At 41.3% G+C, this 16284-nt stretch overlaps 1 protein-coding gene across 1 annotated transcript in view; it reads left to right on the top strand.

Annotated features, from left to right (window-relative positions):
- Positions 1–16284, top strand: part of nrxn3b (neurexin 3b) — a gene marked incomplete at its 5' end in the record, with an annotated part of 269437 nt that overhangs the window by 91022 nt on the left and 162131 nt on the right. The window contains 7 exons of the mRNA XM_084560987.1: positions 7756–7959; positions 9540–9566; positions 11043–11162; positions 11551–11663; positions 12928–13196; positions 13463–13653; positions 14056–14229. Of these exons, the coding sequence (XP_084417113.1) occupies positions 7756–7959; positions 9540–9566; positions 11043–11162; positions 11551–11663; positions 12928–13196; positions 13463–13653; positions 14056–14229 (1098 nt within the window). The remainder of the gene's footprint in view (positions 1–7755; positions 7960–9539; positions 9567–11042; positions 11163–11550; positions 11664–12927; positions 13197–13462; positions 13654–14055; positions 14230–16284) is intronic.

Genomic DNA, 16284 nt, shown 5'->3' on the forward strand with positions numbered 1-16284 from the left:
CTAACATCCTTCGGGTCAAATATAGCCGCTTGGCTTTGAATAATACATCTTACAGAGGCATAAGCTACCAGATAGGCTGTTCAGGAATGCCAGTCCATGACTTATATCACCAGTGGATTTGAGCCAACGACACAGTGGGTATGATTTAGTCACGATGATGCTCATGCCTCAGAACACAGCAAGAATAAATAGTAGAATGTGATGTCCTTCATAAAAATATACATGAAATTAAATGAAGCTTGGTTCAGATACCAGTGTTATCTGTCACATGCTGATAAAGCTCCACAGATTTACCTCATCCCTTCGTAAAGCCCGTTCAATATGTCTGATTCACAAAACCGCTTACCGCTCCATACTGACTCTACACTATCCCTTGTGATTTTTGATATTGTGATAGATTCATCTCAGCCCGCTTAGGTTGAGCATGAGGGAATATTTGATAATCCCTCTGAGTGTACTGACCTCATGGTTTGCAGTCTGAGGGGATGTCATTCTCTAAAGTGCTTAGTGTGTACTATTTTCTAAATCTGGGGTCAGGCTCTGCATTGCATTTGACATTTTTAGAGTTTCTCTGCAAGTCACTACAGGGAAATTGCATTACAGGGAAAAGTCAGAAGAGGAGAAAGATTAAGGCAGCTAAAAATTAATTGAACAAAAGCAACCCTTTCATTAAGGCTCCCACTATTACTATTTTAATAATGAATCAAATGACTGTGTAATACGAGGCAGCACCTTCTCTGTGATAAACATGCTGAATTAACACCTGACTCAGGAGTTCCTCTCAGCTCTGTGAAGCTTCTTTTGAAATTGAGTTAAGTTAATGAAATCCTTTAAGAAAATAACTGAGAACTGTTGAGTGCTCAAAGAAAATTGACATGAGTCAAAAGCAAGTTGTACCAGAGAAGGATAAGTCACATGTGGTCATAGCTCATTTGGATTTTCATCATGAGTAAGTGACATAATCTGTTAGCCTGTGGTTTTGATCCCTCCTGAATCCATGATTTAGGAGAGGGTGGCTCTGTGTGGTGGTTTGTAGTTAAAGTGCAACTTTTTGGCCCAGACAGAGTCCATGTATCAATAACATCCAACGTGATTAGGCATGGTTCTCATAAGCCATGTCCTGAGGATTTGCCAGGCTGAATTTTCAGCAAAACAAAAAAGTTTTAATGCTGGTTTCTAGTCCCAAACTGTCTACAGAATCAGCAACTCGCCAGAAAAGTTATTTTTTAACCAGGAGTTGGTGGAGATCAAAACAAAATATCTTGCCAACCATGCGTCCAGAAATGACTCTTAACCAACGCCGGTGTTCTTGTGTGTCTGTGGATGTGTAAATAGACATACCGAGAACACGATGTGAAATGTGAAATGTAAATTTTGACATTGAAACAACCGCTCAGTTTTAATAATGACGGCACAAGGTTGACTTGCACTGAGCTGTTTGTAAAAAGCCTCAGTGATATTTTAAGGTCATTCTGTCCTTTGGGAACATACAAGTATTGGCTGCATGGCATACTTAGAGAAACTGTAATCAGGAATGAGTGGACTGAACTCCCTGTGCTTTACACACACTTTGTGAATGTTGTAAATACACACTTCATACTTCATCAGACTTCATATGTTTGAGTGCGTCAAATGCCTACACAGTTATGTCAGATTTTTCCCTTGTATTTAAAATTCTGTGTATTATTTAAGTGTTTTGTTGTTTTTTTTTTTCATGTGGGGTTTGGATTATTTCATGAGAGCATGCCTTTAAAAGTGCAGTTTGTCTTTTGGGTTATTTCTGGTCTTTCGATGGCCCTGTGTTGTAGCAACACTTTGTGTGTGTGTGTGTGTGTCTCCAGAGTGAGTCACGTGGTGAGGATTACTGTGGATAACGTCCACAGCCAAGAGCCTCTACTTTCAAGTGCAGGCATTTTCAACTGCCTCAGTATGCACACACACATGCGCGCACACACACTGTAGTACGCAAACACATGGTATCTGCACACAATAAAGAGGCTGAGACACACTTAGTGCCTGTAAGATTCTTTATCAATGTCCTTATCCTTGCTGTCAGGATGAGGATATGATTTTTGAACTTTAAAGACTGTTGACAGCAGACTGAAGCGTGTGTGTGCGTGTGAGCGTGTGCGTGTGTGTATGCGGGCGACGGGTTGACAGGCATTCACGGGAAATACAACAATGACAGTCAAGGCCCTTGTTGGTTTGTTTATCAAAACAAAGACTTGTCACTCTGTTAGGGGGGGAAAAGATAAGATAATCCTACACAGTTGCAGTCAAGGCAGGTGAAAAATGGAAACACCGAAAGAGGAAAAATGGTGAAAGAGAGAAAGCCGACTGGACAGGACCGTGCGTGTGTGTGTGTGCTGGAGAGATTTGACTGTCTCACTCCCTCATATGCGCAGGAATATTTGTGAAGCCTCTCACTTAATAGCTTTCCTCCTCCTCCATCTTCTGCATCAGTTGGACTGCTAATTATATAAAGTGTGGGGCTCACTGCAAAACACACACAAACACACACTGAATGACAAGTAGCGGCTTAATTACCATCTGAAATGACATCCCCGTTGCTGCTGATATCTCTCTTAAGAAACACCAAATTACAGACACACTGTAGTTGTAACTGTGCCACTGTGTTGTGTGTGTTTCACAGATGTGTATTCATACAAATTTAACACACACGCTGGGACTGCTTGGAGTGCAGTCAGCTGCAGTATCTCGCTGATGCGCGTTATTAGCTTTACAGTGGTATGAATGACTATCATCACTGCTGCAGAGCCCTATGTTTAGTTCTTTACAAATGTAAAGCGATGTTTGGTTCAGCTGCGGTCTCCTCTATGCAGCCCTGGCATTGCTGTGGGAACTGTGATTAAGCTCTGAATGACTGTTATGCTTAAGTTTGGCAGAAAAGCAGCTGGAAACGTGAAAGATGTAACGCTAGCTTAAAGGGAAATCTATATTTCATACTACCTGAATCAAGCTTTAGTAGTTTTATTCATTACAGTCGTTGCGTCCCTAGGTGACCCTAGGTGATATTAGGGACGAATACACGACAACCAAGGACGTTGGGAGTCAGGGCCCAAGAAAAACACCAAACCGTTGCTGAGAAGGCTTTACACAAACAGTGGGGAAGGATTGGACCATGTGGTTGTGCCAAATAATCGAAAGCAATATAACAGAAGACCTGACTAACCAACTTCTCCAAATTAAAAACAACGAACAAAAGGCAGGTGTAGAGGGTACCTCTATCTGACAGAGTGCATAGTTCCTCAAATCTCAAGATCGAACACAAGCAGGATAACAATAATCAACAGAGTAATCAGCTGAGTAAGCAGCAGCAGCAGAGACTGGATCCTCTGGCTGGGTCCTGTTTCATGAAGGCCCTGGACAATGATGGGACTGTCACCGGTTGGATCAACCAATTAGCAGGCACTACTAGACTTCATAGGTGGAAACCACTTGTGCAATCAATTCCTGAAACACAGAAGTATAGTGCATTGCCCCTGCCCAGCACATAATGCAATGGCAAAATTTTACCCACCGTTGTCCAGAGATCCAGAGATCTGCAGCAGGTTGCTTAGGTCCAGGATTGCAAGCAGTCAAATGTTTATTGTTCAATTTTAAATAGCCATCAAAGTTACACTACTTTGTTTTGACCAATGTCACTTCATGTGCTGTCTTTAGGTCTCATTTCACTTGGCTTTGTCATCTTGTTTCCAGATCCAAGCCATTACTTTGGTAAGAACAGCATCATTATAGCACCATCCAAGTAAACTAGCATTAATCAATCTTCCCAGTACTACATGATTGAAACTTGAATCTTTAAAAGTAAAGGGAGAACAATGGAGCCTATCGTGATTCAAGTGGCATCTTGAAATTTGAACTAATGTTAAGCCATTAATGGGAGACAGCTTTTTTGTCTTCTTTTTTTTTTTTTTTTTTTGGAAATACTCTTATATGAGGTGCTTATCCATAGTTAGACTATTACCAACACTAGATGCTGGAGGCACACCCTCTGGTTTGAGAGCAGACAGGACACTGAAGCTCAGCAAAGAATTGGATGGGGTAACCAACAGAACAAATGCAGAATATTAGCTAATTAATCAAGGGCCACATGAAAAAATATCTATAATATGCATAATAAAGTATTAGTTGAAGTGTACACTATATTTATAATATTATCACCCTTCTTCTTTTCTGTCAGACAGCTCTGAAGCAGCGAACTGAAGCTGTTATGTTGTTCACTTCAAAGCCACCAGACTGACAAAAAGAGTCATTTTAGCTCTCAGTACACGGGAGCTGCTGGTGTGTCTTTGATGTTTTAACACATTCATTTTGATCCAAACTAGCGTGTTAACACACTGAGATCACACAGCAACACAAACTGACCAACCAATCGAAGCAGCAGTAGACCAGCAACTCCTCTGTCTGGTGGCTTTGGAATATGGAGCATATATCAGTATGATTCAGAACGGCTTCAGCTCCCCATGAGAACGGCCTGTCTGATTTGTTATGTGGTGGCTGGCTAACTCCTTCCACAGGGGTAATTTGCTTGGTACCTTATACGATACCGCTTCAAAGAAAGCAGACTAGTAAGAATAAACATATTGGCTAGAACAGCTGCAGAATTTCCCACACCTGTGTAGAATAAGTTCAGTATGGAAAAGACACGTTACTTATTACACGCCACGCAAGTGTGTCAGTTTGAATTTTTCTTGTAATAACAGGAGGGTGTGCTCAGTGCTGCAGAGCGGCTGGGAGGTCACTATATGAACCTCGAAAGGAGGACACTGCAGAGCGGAGTAGAGGGTCAATGACCAACACAGCTACAGCAGCAGCTGATGTGTTTGTACCTTGATAACCTCTTAACACTGACTTAGATGCTTGAGTAACAATAGTGTTATAGTAAATAGTAATAGTATTGTGTCAGGTTAATAGGAATTAATATGTCAACATCTTTAGTTCACTTCTGAAGACGATCCTCTGTTCTGGTTTTCCTCTTATGGTGGTAATTTATTATTGTATTACTGTCTGTGTCCTCCTATCATTAATTCAAAGTATGTGGCCAGTGAGTAGTGTGAGGCAGATACGGTTTTATGTCCTGTCAGTCCCTTCCAGTCTGTTATCTTGGGAATTTTATGAGAGTTGTCTCTTTTTCTCCCTTCCTTCTTGAACCTATCCTCAGTGGATCTAAATTAAGCAGGTGGACGTCTTCAAAACAAACCCTGCTTTTCGTTAGTTGAAGTTTTCTTCCTCTCAGAGCAGCCCCAGACATGAAGAGGGAATAAAAATAGTCTAAACTTTAGTCAACTGAAACTTCCCCCTCCTTTCAAAGACATTGAAAAGCCATTTAACTACAACGGAGACGACGATCCCAGCCGAGATGGATCGATGCCAGTCAGGCGTGACTGGGGATTACGTTGCCACAAAAAGGATGCTATGACAAGGACAGGCGTCAAAAGCGAGATGCTATGATATTGTGCCTTGTTTACAAAGCTGCAGCAGTGTTGCCTGCGGAGCAAGCGTATTGGCAGATTTAGATTTGTGCGGTTTAAAGTGCGCATGCGAGAGATGTGAAAATGCAACAAAAAACTGAAATCGATCACTGTTACTACAACATTTGGTCATTACACTTTGTTTACCTTCGCAAGCATTGGTCAGTCTGCAAGTTAACCAGTTGATCCACCATTTTGGGGCAGACTGTAATATCTCAGGTAGATAAATTATCAAGTGGGGCCAGCTGCGAGTGCTGCTCGAGCTCTCACTGAAGTTGCTATGTCGCCATCTGTTTAAATATTATCTGCTCACACCAAATTTCTGGTTCTTGAGAACAGCTCAGCTATGATTGGTTGCATGTCCCACCCGTCCTGTATCGACAAAAGTCAGGCGTCAGTTTGTAGCTACATTTGAAAATGACATGTGGCTTTTTGTTTTTTCCCCTGATACTGTGAACACAACATAAGAGTTAGTTAATCTTTACTTCAATGCATTTGGATGCCCATTACTTCCACAATATAAACCTCCATGTCTTTGTACTGGATTTCTACCACTTCCCGTGGTTTAATATACCAACTACTGGGGTGATAAAGACTGTAACAGATTTGTTAGAAATTTAATTTAATTGCAGTGGATTTCTGTTCTAGACCTTTCAAATAATAAAAACTGTATCTCGACAAGAGGTCTCGGAGAGATCAGTGGAGTCCTAAACTCTCATAGCTCCAAATATCTGAAGGAATTTTCAAAAATAGTTTGATATACACTATGCCCAGTCTGCTTACACTCCAGAGTGGGCATCACAGTCCGTGTCACGGGGTGCTTTTCATGTCCTTCCTCGTCTGTTTGAGTGTTCTGAGCTGAAAATCGACTCTGACCACGTTCTTTTTCTTGTATTGTGAGCCTGGGACCTGACCTGCCTCACAAAAGAGCGCGCAGAACCCAATTAGGAGATTTGTTGACGTGTATGTGTGTGTGCGACAGTGTTTTTTATGTGTGAGTGTGCACGCATGGGAGAGAGGGAGAGAGGGAGAGAGGGAGCCCGTGCAGTTTAAAATTGAGTAGAACAATGGCGAGCCAAGGTTTCATTATCCTCCAGGCTGCTGTACCCACACAGTCGACAGCTTGTTCATAGAATGGATTTTACAACAGCCCTAAAAACAACACAGACGAATGTGGGAATTTTACGGCAGTGCACTGCTAGGTAAAATAAATGGTCTGTGAGTTATTTCACAGTGTTTATGTGTGAATTTTGCAACATATCAGGTGAGGTTTGACATTTTGGTGCAACAGATTTTAATCTTACTTAATTCTGTAGCATAACAGATGTAACATAGAACATTTCAGTATTTAAACGTACAACCTGTCTAACGGGTGATCCTCCAAAACCTCTCACCTGCAGCCTCGACATTTCCCCGGACACAGCCAAATGGTGGTGCATTTCTGATGCCACGGGGCTATTTTTGTATTTTAAAAGCTGAGGTGTCAAAACAGGTATTTCATGGTTGGATACCCTTTTTAATCTGTCTCGCTCCCTAAGAGGCCTCCAGTCTCCTGACAGTTTTCCTCTTTCTTCACCACTCTCGCTCCGGGTCTCTGCTCCGTCTCAGCCTGGCAGCAGCCTTTCGAACCGCCATGATATATTTGTTCATTTTGTTCCTATTTAACTACAGCAAAGTTTGTGTTGTCGCACGTGTGAAGAGTATGATTGTGTTTGCGTGCCCGTCCCCAGTTTTACATTCACAAAACGAGCTTTTGCGGTTAGGGCACCAGCTAACATCTTTGAAGGGGAGTTGCCTGCAAGAGGAGGAGGTAGCATGATGATTTAATTTTCTGCAGTCTGAGCAGCGTGTGTGTGCGCCACAGCAGCCTCAGCTCCAGACGCTGGCTCGTCACTCGATGGATGATTTCCACAGAATGATTGCAGGCACTTACTGTATTTGTGTTTCCTGTTGATAAAACCTAAGGGAAAGGCATTTACTCATGTTCCAATTTTACAAACGGGTCCCCTTTTCCTCTCTTACATTTCTGTGTGTGTTTGCTTTCATAGCTCACTTTTATCTTCTCCAGTAGCATAAACAAAGCTGTCAGCAGGAGGTGAAGCATATGCAATATATTGCCGTATTTTATGCCGTTAGGATGGTATCTATTGTTTGTGCATGCCCACGAATAAATGGGCAAAATCTCTCATTTCTGATATCACTATTGTAGAATCTATTTATTGGATTTATTGTGCAACATTCCTGTCTCTTTCTTTTACAGAGTCATCAATCCTGTCTTACGACGGCAGCATGTACATGAAGGTGGTGATACCAAACGTCATGCACACCGAGGCGGAGGACGTCTCCCTCCGTTTCATGTCCCAGCGGGCGTTCGGCCTGCTCATGGCGGCCACGTCCCGCGAGTCCGCAGACACTCTGCGGCTCGAGCTGGACAGCGGGAGGGTCAAGCTGACGGTCAACCTAGGTATCGTATGAGCCGTCACTGTCTGGCACGCCTGTCCCTCAACTTCAAGGGGAGGCCGTACAGTTTTTGTGTTTTCGTACATTTTCTTTTTGGTCCGCAGCCGGTATCAGACCTAACACATACTAAACCAGGTTTTGTAGTTTGTCTTTGTAGTTGCATGGATTGTTGTTGTTTTTTTTTTGACTTGCCTGACTGTAAGTTTCCTCTGCCTCGATGCTTAGATGTCTCTGTAGATTTTTATATCCATCAATCTAACACTTAACAAAGTTATTCATGCTCTGTTGCACATCTTCTGAACAGACCGTTTTAGTCACGCTCATTATAATGTACAAATAGATTTTTCTTTTCAAAGGCAGAGCATTTCACTTTTTGAATTTTGTTAATAGATGGCACCTTTAACACATGCATTAATTCAAATAGCAACATTTCAGATTATCTTCTGCCATCTATTCAGAATTGCGGGAAGACGTTTCTTCACAGATAGTATGCATTTTTATCATTATTCCGGGATCGTTCCTGTGGTCTTTTTTATTTACTTATTTATTTTCCTCATGATAGCAGGTTCATTTTTCTCTCTGTCCATTAGTAACCCTTGGTCTAGCTGGCATCCCCCATGCCTTGTTCAAAGATGGCACTCACCCCTTCAAAGGCCCAGAGCCTGCGGCCCGTCTGGCAAACAGCCCGATGCCACAGCACCCGGCGCGCCTGCAGATGGTGGCATGAGTGGTACATTTAAGTGGAGTGCAGGCCTTTATACCGGCGAGCCTGGAATAGATACTCTCAACAGAAAGCATATGGGACAAAACATCTCAGTGTAACTCATTAATTATAGAATGCAGTGTACTCCCTTTCCACGGCCGCTGAGAACGTGGAACATCTGTTGTCCATATTTCTTGCAATGAGATGTTTGCTTTTAAAATCTAAAATTTCAAATCCATTTTTCATAGAGGCCAATTTTCCATAAAGGGGGGTTTATAGGCCTCTGTATGGTGTTGGTGCTGCGTGGCACGAGGCTGTTTGCTCCCACTTTTCTGTTGCGGTTGACGGCACATGACCAGCCTGGTCACATGGATTTCAACCGGCATCTGTCAAACACAGGCCCAGTGGTCTCTCTTAGATGTAGCTTTTAATGAGATACATGTAAAGTTTCAGTCTTCTGACAAGTGGTTTAAATTATTAATTTCACTCTATTTAGTTTTATATAATATTTCTGAGTCCAGTTGCTGGGTTGAAAAATCGATGTGGCCGTTGAGTTGCAAGCGGCCATTTTTTATTTTTTTGGAAAATCATAATCACATGATGCTATACCTGAACCACAAGTTTCAAGTTAAACCATTATACAGACATTATACAGTTATAATCAGCACAGTAATACTGACCAGTGTTGGTACAATATTACTGGTGACTAAAACAATTGGAAAAGATTGGATTTCTAACATCACATAGCCAACTAGGCTGAAATGGCCACGGGCGTCATGTGACCGTCCCCGGAAGGTGGATTTTCTTGCTCTTGGATGTCTGCAGCTGTAACCTTGAAGGATGCGATTTCATCTGTCACTTATTCTCCCCTCCCCATCTAGACTGTGTCAGGATAAACTGTAACACCAGTAAGTCAACATTCTTCTTCTGCAGCCTTCTTCCTTCAGTCAATGTTTGATTATAGCCTGTGTGCTAGATGTAAGGGCAGAAATGTGTGAAGGCAGGGGACTGATAAGAGGATTTCCCAGATAAGCGAGAGGGAAAGTAATAGCCAGAGATCAAAGTTATGCAAATCTGACTTAATGCACTCTATATATTTTAAATAGCCCATTTTTCAAATTAACTCAAGACAACTAAATCTGTTCCTGTAGGCCTATAGCTGGTTGCAGAACATTTGCACTTTCAGGCTGGATGGGCTATATTGTTTTCTCAGTCACACTGTAATATATTGCAGTGTGTCTCACTTGCTTTGTTTCCTTGCCTTCCTGATTTTAACAAACAATGCAGTATAATTGTCTATAATGTGATATACAGACAGTGGTAGAAGACAGGCTCTTACTCATAAGAAGGACTCTAATTTTTTAAGTGCTCACAGACTTGTAGAGAAAGACTTGAGGAGGTCCAGGGTATGAGTGTGTGAATGCCTGTTCCTCTCAACTATATTCATTTTTACAGTTTAATTCATAAGCGCACACATGCTGCAAAGCTGACATTGGGAACGTAGCTGCTGTTATTTTTAGCTGATTTATGATGATGTATAATGTCACTGCATAATTTCTGTTCAAACTATTTAGCTAATTATTTTAATTATTTTAATTAGCTATTTTTAGCATGCAACTAATCACAGAATTATAGCAGCCTTGCAGCGAAGTCACATGTTAGACCTTCTTAAATTTCATTTTGTAACTGAGGCGTTCTGATTCAGTTCAAGATAAATCAAAGTCTGAAAATGTCACTGTCTCACACGGGTGAACTCAAACATTGGGTTTTGTGCTATTACGCTATTTGGATTATTTGTACTTAACATCTGGTTTATGCAGTAGATTCAGTCAGGTCTGGCCCTCTGATAAACTCAGTAAAGTCGGTGGAGCTGGATTGCCCTCTAGTGGTTGTTTCCACGAATTACTTACCTTTACAAAATCTCTATAGACCCTATGATAAGCCACAATAAAGCTATTTTTTGATTAAACTAAAAGTGTATATATGTCAAAATATAATTTGTCAGGAGCACTAAAATCTACACACCAGCTGTATACGCAAAAGAGAAAAGTCTATGATATGGCCTTATGAGTCTTATGAGTCCTTGTATGAGTAATAGCAAATATTCATTTTAGCTCTGCTGCCATTTGTGATATTTTCCTCTGTTGTCATATACAAACCAATTTTTTGTTTGACGAGTATATGTTTGTTTTTTCTTAAATCTAAACTCAAATTTCACTCCAGTCTAAACAAAATATCTGGACTTCAGATGGATTGAAAATTGATTAATATTGTATTGAGCATAGTTTTGTGCTTAATTTGATGATTGCTTCTGACATGAAAACAAAGATTTGGTTTGTGCTTGTTCTTCCCCCATCCCTTGACTAACTAACCTTCATCTTCAGGCAAGGGCCCTGAGGTTCTTTATGCCGGACAAAAGCTCAACGACAATGAGTGGCACTCAGTGCGAGTGGTCCGCCGCGGTAAAAACTTCAAACTCACTGTGGATGACGACATGGCTGAAGGTACCTCTCTTGTGCACTGTTTATTTGGTATTTTTACTGATGTGCATGATCATATTTCTTTTTAGTTTGTTGGGATTTCTCCCTTGTAGCATTTTGGATTTATCCTCACAATTACTTTTCATCAAACTGTAAGTGGATGTCAGTTGTGTGTCTTTTTGTGTGTCATGGACGAGTTTCTCCATTTTATTTAGTTGGTATTAATACTCCACTGTATTGCATGTTCACACTGGATGTTTTGTGTCCAATAATATAATAGTAATACTGGCTTAATTGATGTTTACAAATAAAGAAAGGTATCCTCTTGTTGGGTTGGAGTTAGGCTGCTGTATCCTTTGTCCTTTTCCACCCCCTCATTCCTTTGGCTTGTTTTCTTTCTTTTCCATCGCAGGTCAGATGGCAGGTGACCACACCCGCTTGGAGTTCAACAACGTGGAAACAGGCATCTTAACTGAGAAACGCTTTGTGTCATCTGCTCCTTCTTCCTTTATTGGACATCTTCAGGTATTAAGAACAGTCCATTGCTTAGCATATGATTTTAAGAAAGGCTGTGAGCATGTATTTTATTTTTTTATTTTTTTAATGAAACTTGAACAAAAGTTTCATCATCCTCAATGTATCTGTTGGGATTATTTCTTTCAATTTTATTGATGTAGTAGATGGTAATTTGAGAACCTGGGTTCAGTGAAGTTGAAGTGTTAGTCTTGAAGATATCTATTCCATTGTCTAGGGCGGCCCCTGTGGCAATGACTAGAAATTGCAGGTGAGTGTATAGACTGTATAAAATATGGACGATGCACTTCCACTTTCTCCCAATGGCCAAACTGATGCTAGAATTCCAGGAATATGGGCAATCTTGCAAGTTAGTAGCCAGAATCTGCACAGTACTGCGCTAGAGTGGAGCCAGGTTATCAGTGACCTGCCCACACTTCCTCTAGACTCACTCACTCACTCACTTGTTTGATTTTTGACTGCACTTCGCTCTACCTCCGCCAGTTACGAAGAAATGTCGGATTATACACTGCACTTGCTCATTTATCTATTTTTTTCCTAGTCTCACATTCCTATGGAGAGGTTGTCATGACAACTTTTCGTCATCATGATGTCACATCCTGCTTCTATAACTTCAGATAACTAAATAAAATGAAGAATTTTGTCAGAAGAATGGACACTTAAACATACATCGGCATTATATTAATTACCTAAAATGACAGAAACCACTAACATGGAGGAGGTGGAGTTTATGACCTATGCTGGAGGCAGCCACCAGGGGGAGCTCTACATGCTTTGACTTCACTTTTGAGGAGCTGTCTTGTCATCCATCCTTTTTAGAGTTTATGTTTTAAACCTCATTTTCCAGAGATACGGGTGGTCTTTGTCTTGACCTATTGGTACTCATAGTGCTTTACATTTCCATTAATAGACACACACTAGACACCGAGAGCATCATCAGTCAGTTGAACATTAGCTCTTACTGACACTGGAAGATAGATATCTGCTAAGTGACTGATGACGTATCACCAGCTGTCCTTATATTTGTGAGAGGCATCGTCTCTACAGACCTACTTCATAATACTGTAAATGCAATGAGTTCCATATAATTCCATCAGTGGGTCATTGTCTCAGACAGCATTTTCGTTACCTCGTTTGACAAGGGAAAGTTAGTCAAGAGACATTTAATGAAATGAAAATCTCCAACATTGCCTCTTTAAATTATACTTCACAGTTTATTAACAACAACACCATCTCTGTATGAATCTCCCCTCAGAGCCTCAAGTTCAATGGTATGCAGTACATCGACATGTGCAAGAATGGAGACATTGACTTCTGCGAGCTCAACGCCCACTTTGGCATGCGCTTCATCATCGCAGACCCTGTGACTTTCAAGACTAAGGGCAGCTACCTGGGACTGGCCACTCTGCAGGCCTATACCACAATGCACCTCTTCTTTCAGTTCAAAACCACCTCCCCTGACGGTTTCATCATCTTCAACAGCGGAGACGGGAACGACTTTATTGCTGTGGAGCTGGTCAAAGGGTGAGTGGGATGTTGCTATAGCTGTTTTCTTAAGGCATTATGAATTTAACAGCACTGACTGTACTATTGATCCCAAATCTCTGCTGCACCTTTTGTGAGCTTATAGGAGCATAAATATCATGGAGTGCAGAGAAGATTGTTTTCTCTGTGTTTATTGTCAGAGGAGTTTTTCTGTTAAAATCACTCCGTTCATACTACAACCCCACTGCTAGGACAGACACAAATATACACAATACAACCCTCATTTGTGGCTTCTTCTCTGCCAGGTTCATCCACTATGTATTCGACCTGGGGAATGGCCCCAGTCTGCTGAAAGGGAACAGCGACAACCCACTGAATGATAACCAGTGGCACAATGTGGTCATTACGCGAGACGCTGCCAATACGCACACGCTCAAGGTGGACACAAAGTCAGTCACCCAGAACGTCAACGGTGCCAAGAACCTCGACCTTAAAGGTATTTGCTTTTGCAAAATTAAAGCTGATTTCAAAAGATCCAACACCAGTAACCTTTCTTGCCCTTTAGGTTTATGACGTGACCTTTTATCTTGCTCAAAGATGAATAATCATGTTATGAAAGAGTGTTAGAGCGAATCAAGACCTATTTACTGCAGTTTCAATCAAGGGGACTTCAACCTTAAAGGGCCACGTGTGACATATACATATGAAACAGTGTCTTCAGATAAATAAAAGTAAAAAGTATGTAAAACATTCAGCTTAGACATATATTTTATTGTTACCACTGTTACACCAATAGCTATTGGGGGTTATATACTTGACTAGACAGGATGTTCTTTACTTCGCCATTGAACTCAAGAAAGTGAATATTAATGACAAGACATGCGTGTGTCCCCATCAGGCGACCTGTTCATTGGCGGTTTGGGACCCAACATGTATCAGAATCTCCCAAAGCTGGTGGTTTCTCGGGAAGGCTTCCAGGGCTGCTTGGCCTCCGTCGACCTCAATGGCCGCCTGCCAGACCTCATCAACGACGCCCTTTTCCGCAGCGGGCAGATTGAGCGCGGCTGCGAAGGTACAGATGGCCTGTAGCGTATAAGAAGCGGGACCTGCCGCGTGAGATTTATTAGTCTAATTAGAAGGTTCTTCAATAGCCCTTAGAGCCATTTGCTGGCACCATTAATCCATATTTTCTTTTCCTCTGCCAGGTATTTGTCACATTCTAGGATAATACTTTAAATATGTCGTTCTAATAATGGCTTGTTGACTTTTTGTTTTGTATCAGTATCATTTATGACAAGTGTAAGTGCTAAAATCCTTTTAACAATTACAAAAGCTTTACCCAAACTGTGACAGAAAAGAGAATGGTTAGTTTTCATTTAAATTATACATCATTGTATAAGGTTAGGGGCATTTAAAGATACCGAACCAAGTTTCTAAGTACGCTTACCCTTCCCTCCTCTTGAACTCCTAACATTTCCATCTTAAGACAAACAAACTTGTTACTTTTCAAGAATACACATAAGCAACATTTTCACACCAAGGCTATCAATAGTTTGATGTCTGTTTTAGTTATCTGAGGGACTGTTGTGTTTGGTTAGCAGCTCTTTCCATCTACCTTTACTATTCTACCATATTGTACAGCCAATCAAATATTATTACTTCTGGTGTATGGGGCAGGCTTCTGCATATTTCCCCTAGAGGGCAGTAGAAGATTAAGATAAGTTCAAACAAACACACTTACTGTGTGCAGTCTTTACACACACACACACACACGCGCACACACACACATATATATAAATATATATTAAAAAACGAACAAAAAAACAGATAGAGCCATTATAGGATCTCAACCCTCACTAACAAATCAGCAACATTCCCAAGTTGCCAAAGTGACAAACCTGTACAAGTTTTGAGAACGCTAACAATGCTGGTCCCTCACTAACCTTTACCCTTGTTTTCCGCTCTGCTCTGTTCTGTTTGTTATTTTCTTTCTGCGCTAACAAAGTTGGTTTCACCAAAGCCGACCTGCAAGGTAGAGGGTTAACTCCGCCTCTCGGAGGCCTGCTCGTCTGAAAGTCTGCTGTGTGCAATGCATTGTGGGTGTCACCATGGCAATAGTATCCCCTGGGTGCTGCAGAGGTGACCTGCTCGCTGAGGAAAAAAATAAATAAACAACAAACAATGGCTACAGTAGGAAGTGAGACAGAGATTATTGCCAGGAAAATAATAAAGTGTGAGATTATTTTAGTTGCATTTTCATACTATAGGAATGTAGCCATCAAACTTTCGACCTGCATATAAATAGAAATGTGCTAGAAGGTGCTAACCACCAGGCAGGGTGTAGAAACAAATTTGGTGAAGTTCCAAGGATATAGAGTGCACGGTATAATTAAAGAACGAAAACGGATCAGATCTGATAAGAGATGTGGCAGTCGTGTAGGTAGTCTAAACGCGATTCTAAAAGCAGTGGCAGACAGTCCGTGGGAGTGCTGTGTTCTTGAATGAAAAACTCCAGTTGTGACACATTGCAGGCTGGCATAGACAGCAGAAAGAGCCTGTCACATCTGAACACTGTCAAAATGCTGCCGATGTGTCGGGCCTCTCCCTTTCTGTCTCTCATTTTTTCAGAAAAACCCATCATAGCTGCTACTTTACGCAGATGCTTCTTGTTGTTGTTGTTTTTTTTTTTCTGAGATCAAGCAGCCTCCTGCTTCAGCACCCTGAAATCCTCCATTGCTCTCTTAAACAAATGTGCACCAATGTGTAAAAATACCGATTAGATTGGCCTTGATGAAATACTTGTGCAGACACAGTGTCTGGATGCCTGGTTGACTACCGCTACTGTACATTACACAGTAAATGCACTTTCAGCTGGCAAACTTGCTCTGTTCCACTTCAAATGTCTTCTTCTCTTCACGTTGTCTTGCACAAGACAATTGCTCTTAAACAATGTTTACTTGCACTTGTCTACCATATATTTGGACCGTTAATTTAATTTTACATTATTTACTTTTGTTTGTTTCCTCTATGGTTATCACGAGGATTACTATCAAGGTTCCCCTCCTTTGTCTGTCTACACTCTCACGGGGAGAGTGTTTAATTCGTCATCTATGCTGTGCTCTCGTCC

Source organism: Chelon labrosus (assembly GCF_963514085.1).
Source record: "Chelon labrosus genome assembly, chromosome: 14".
Classification (NCBI taxonomy): Eukaryota; Metazoa; Chordata; class Actinopteri; order Mugiliformes; family Mugilidae; genus Chelon; species Chelon labrosus.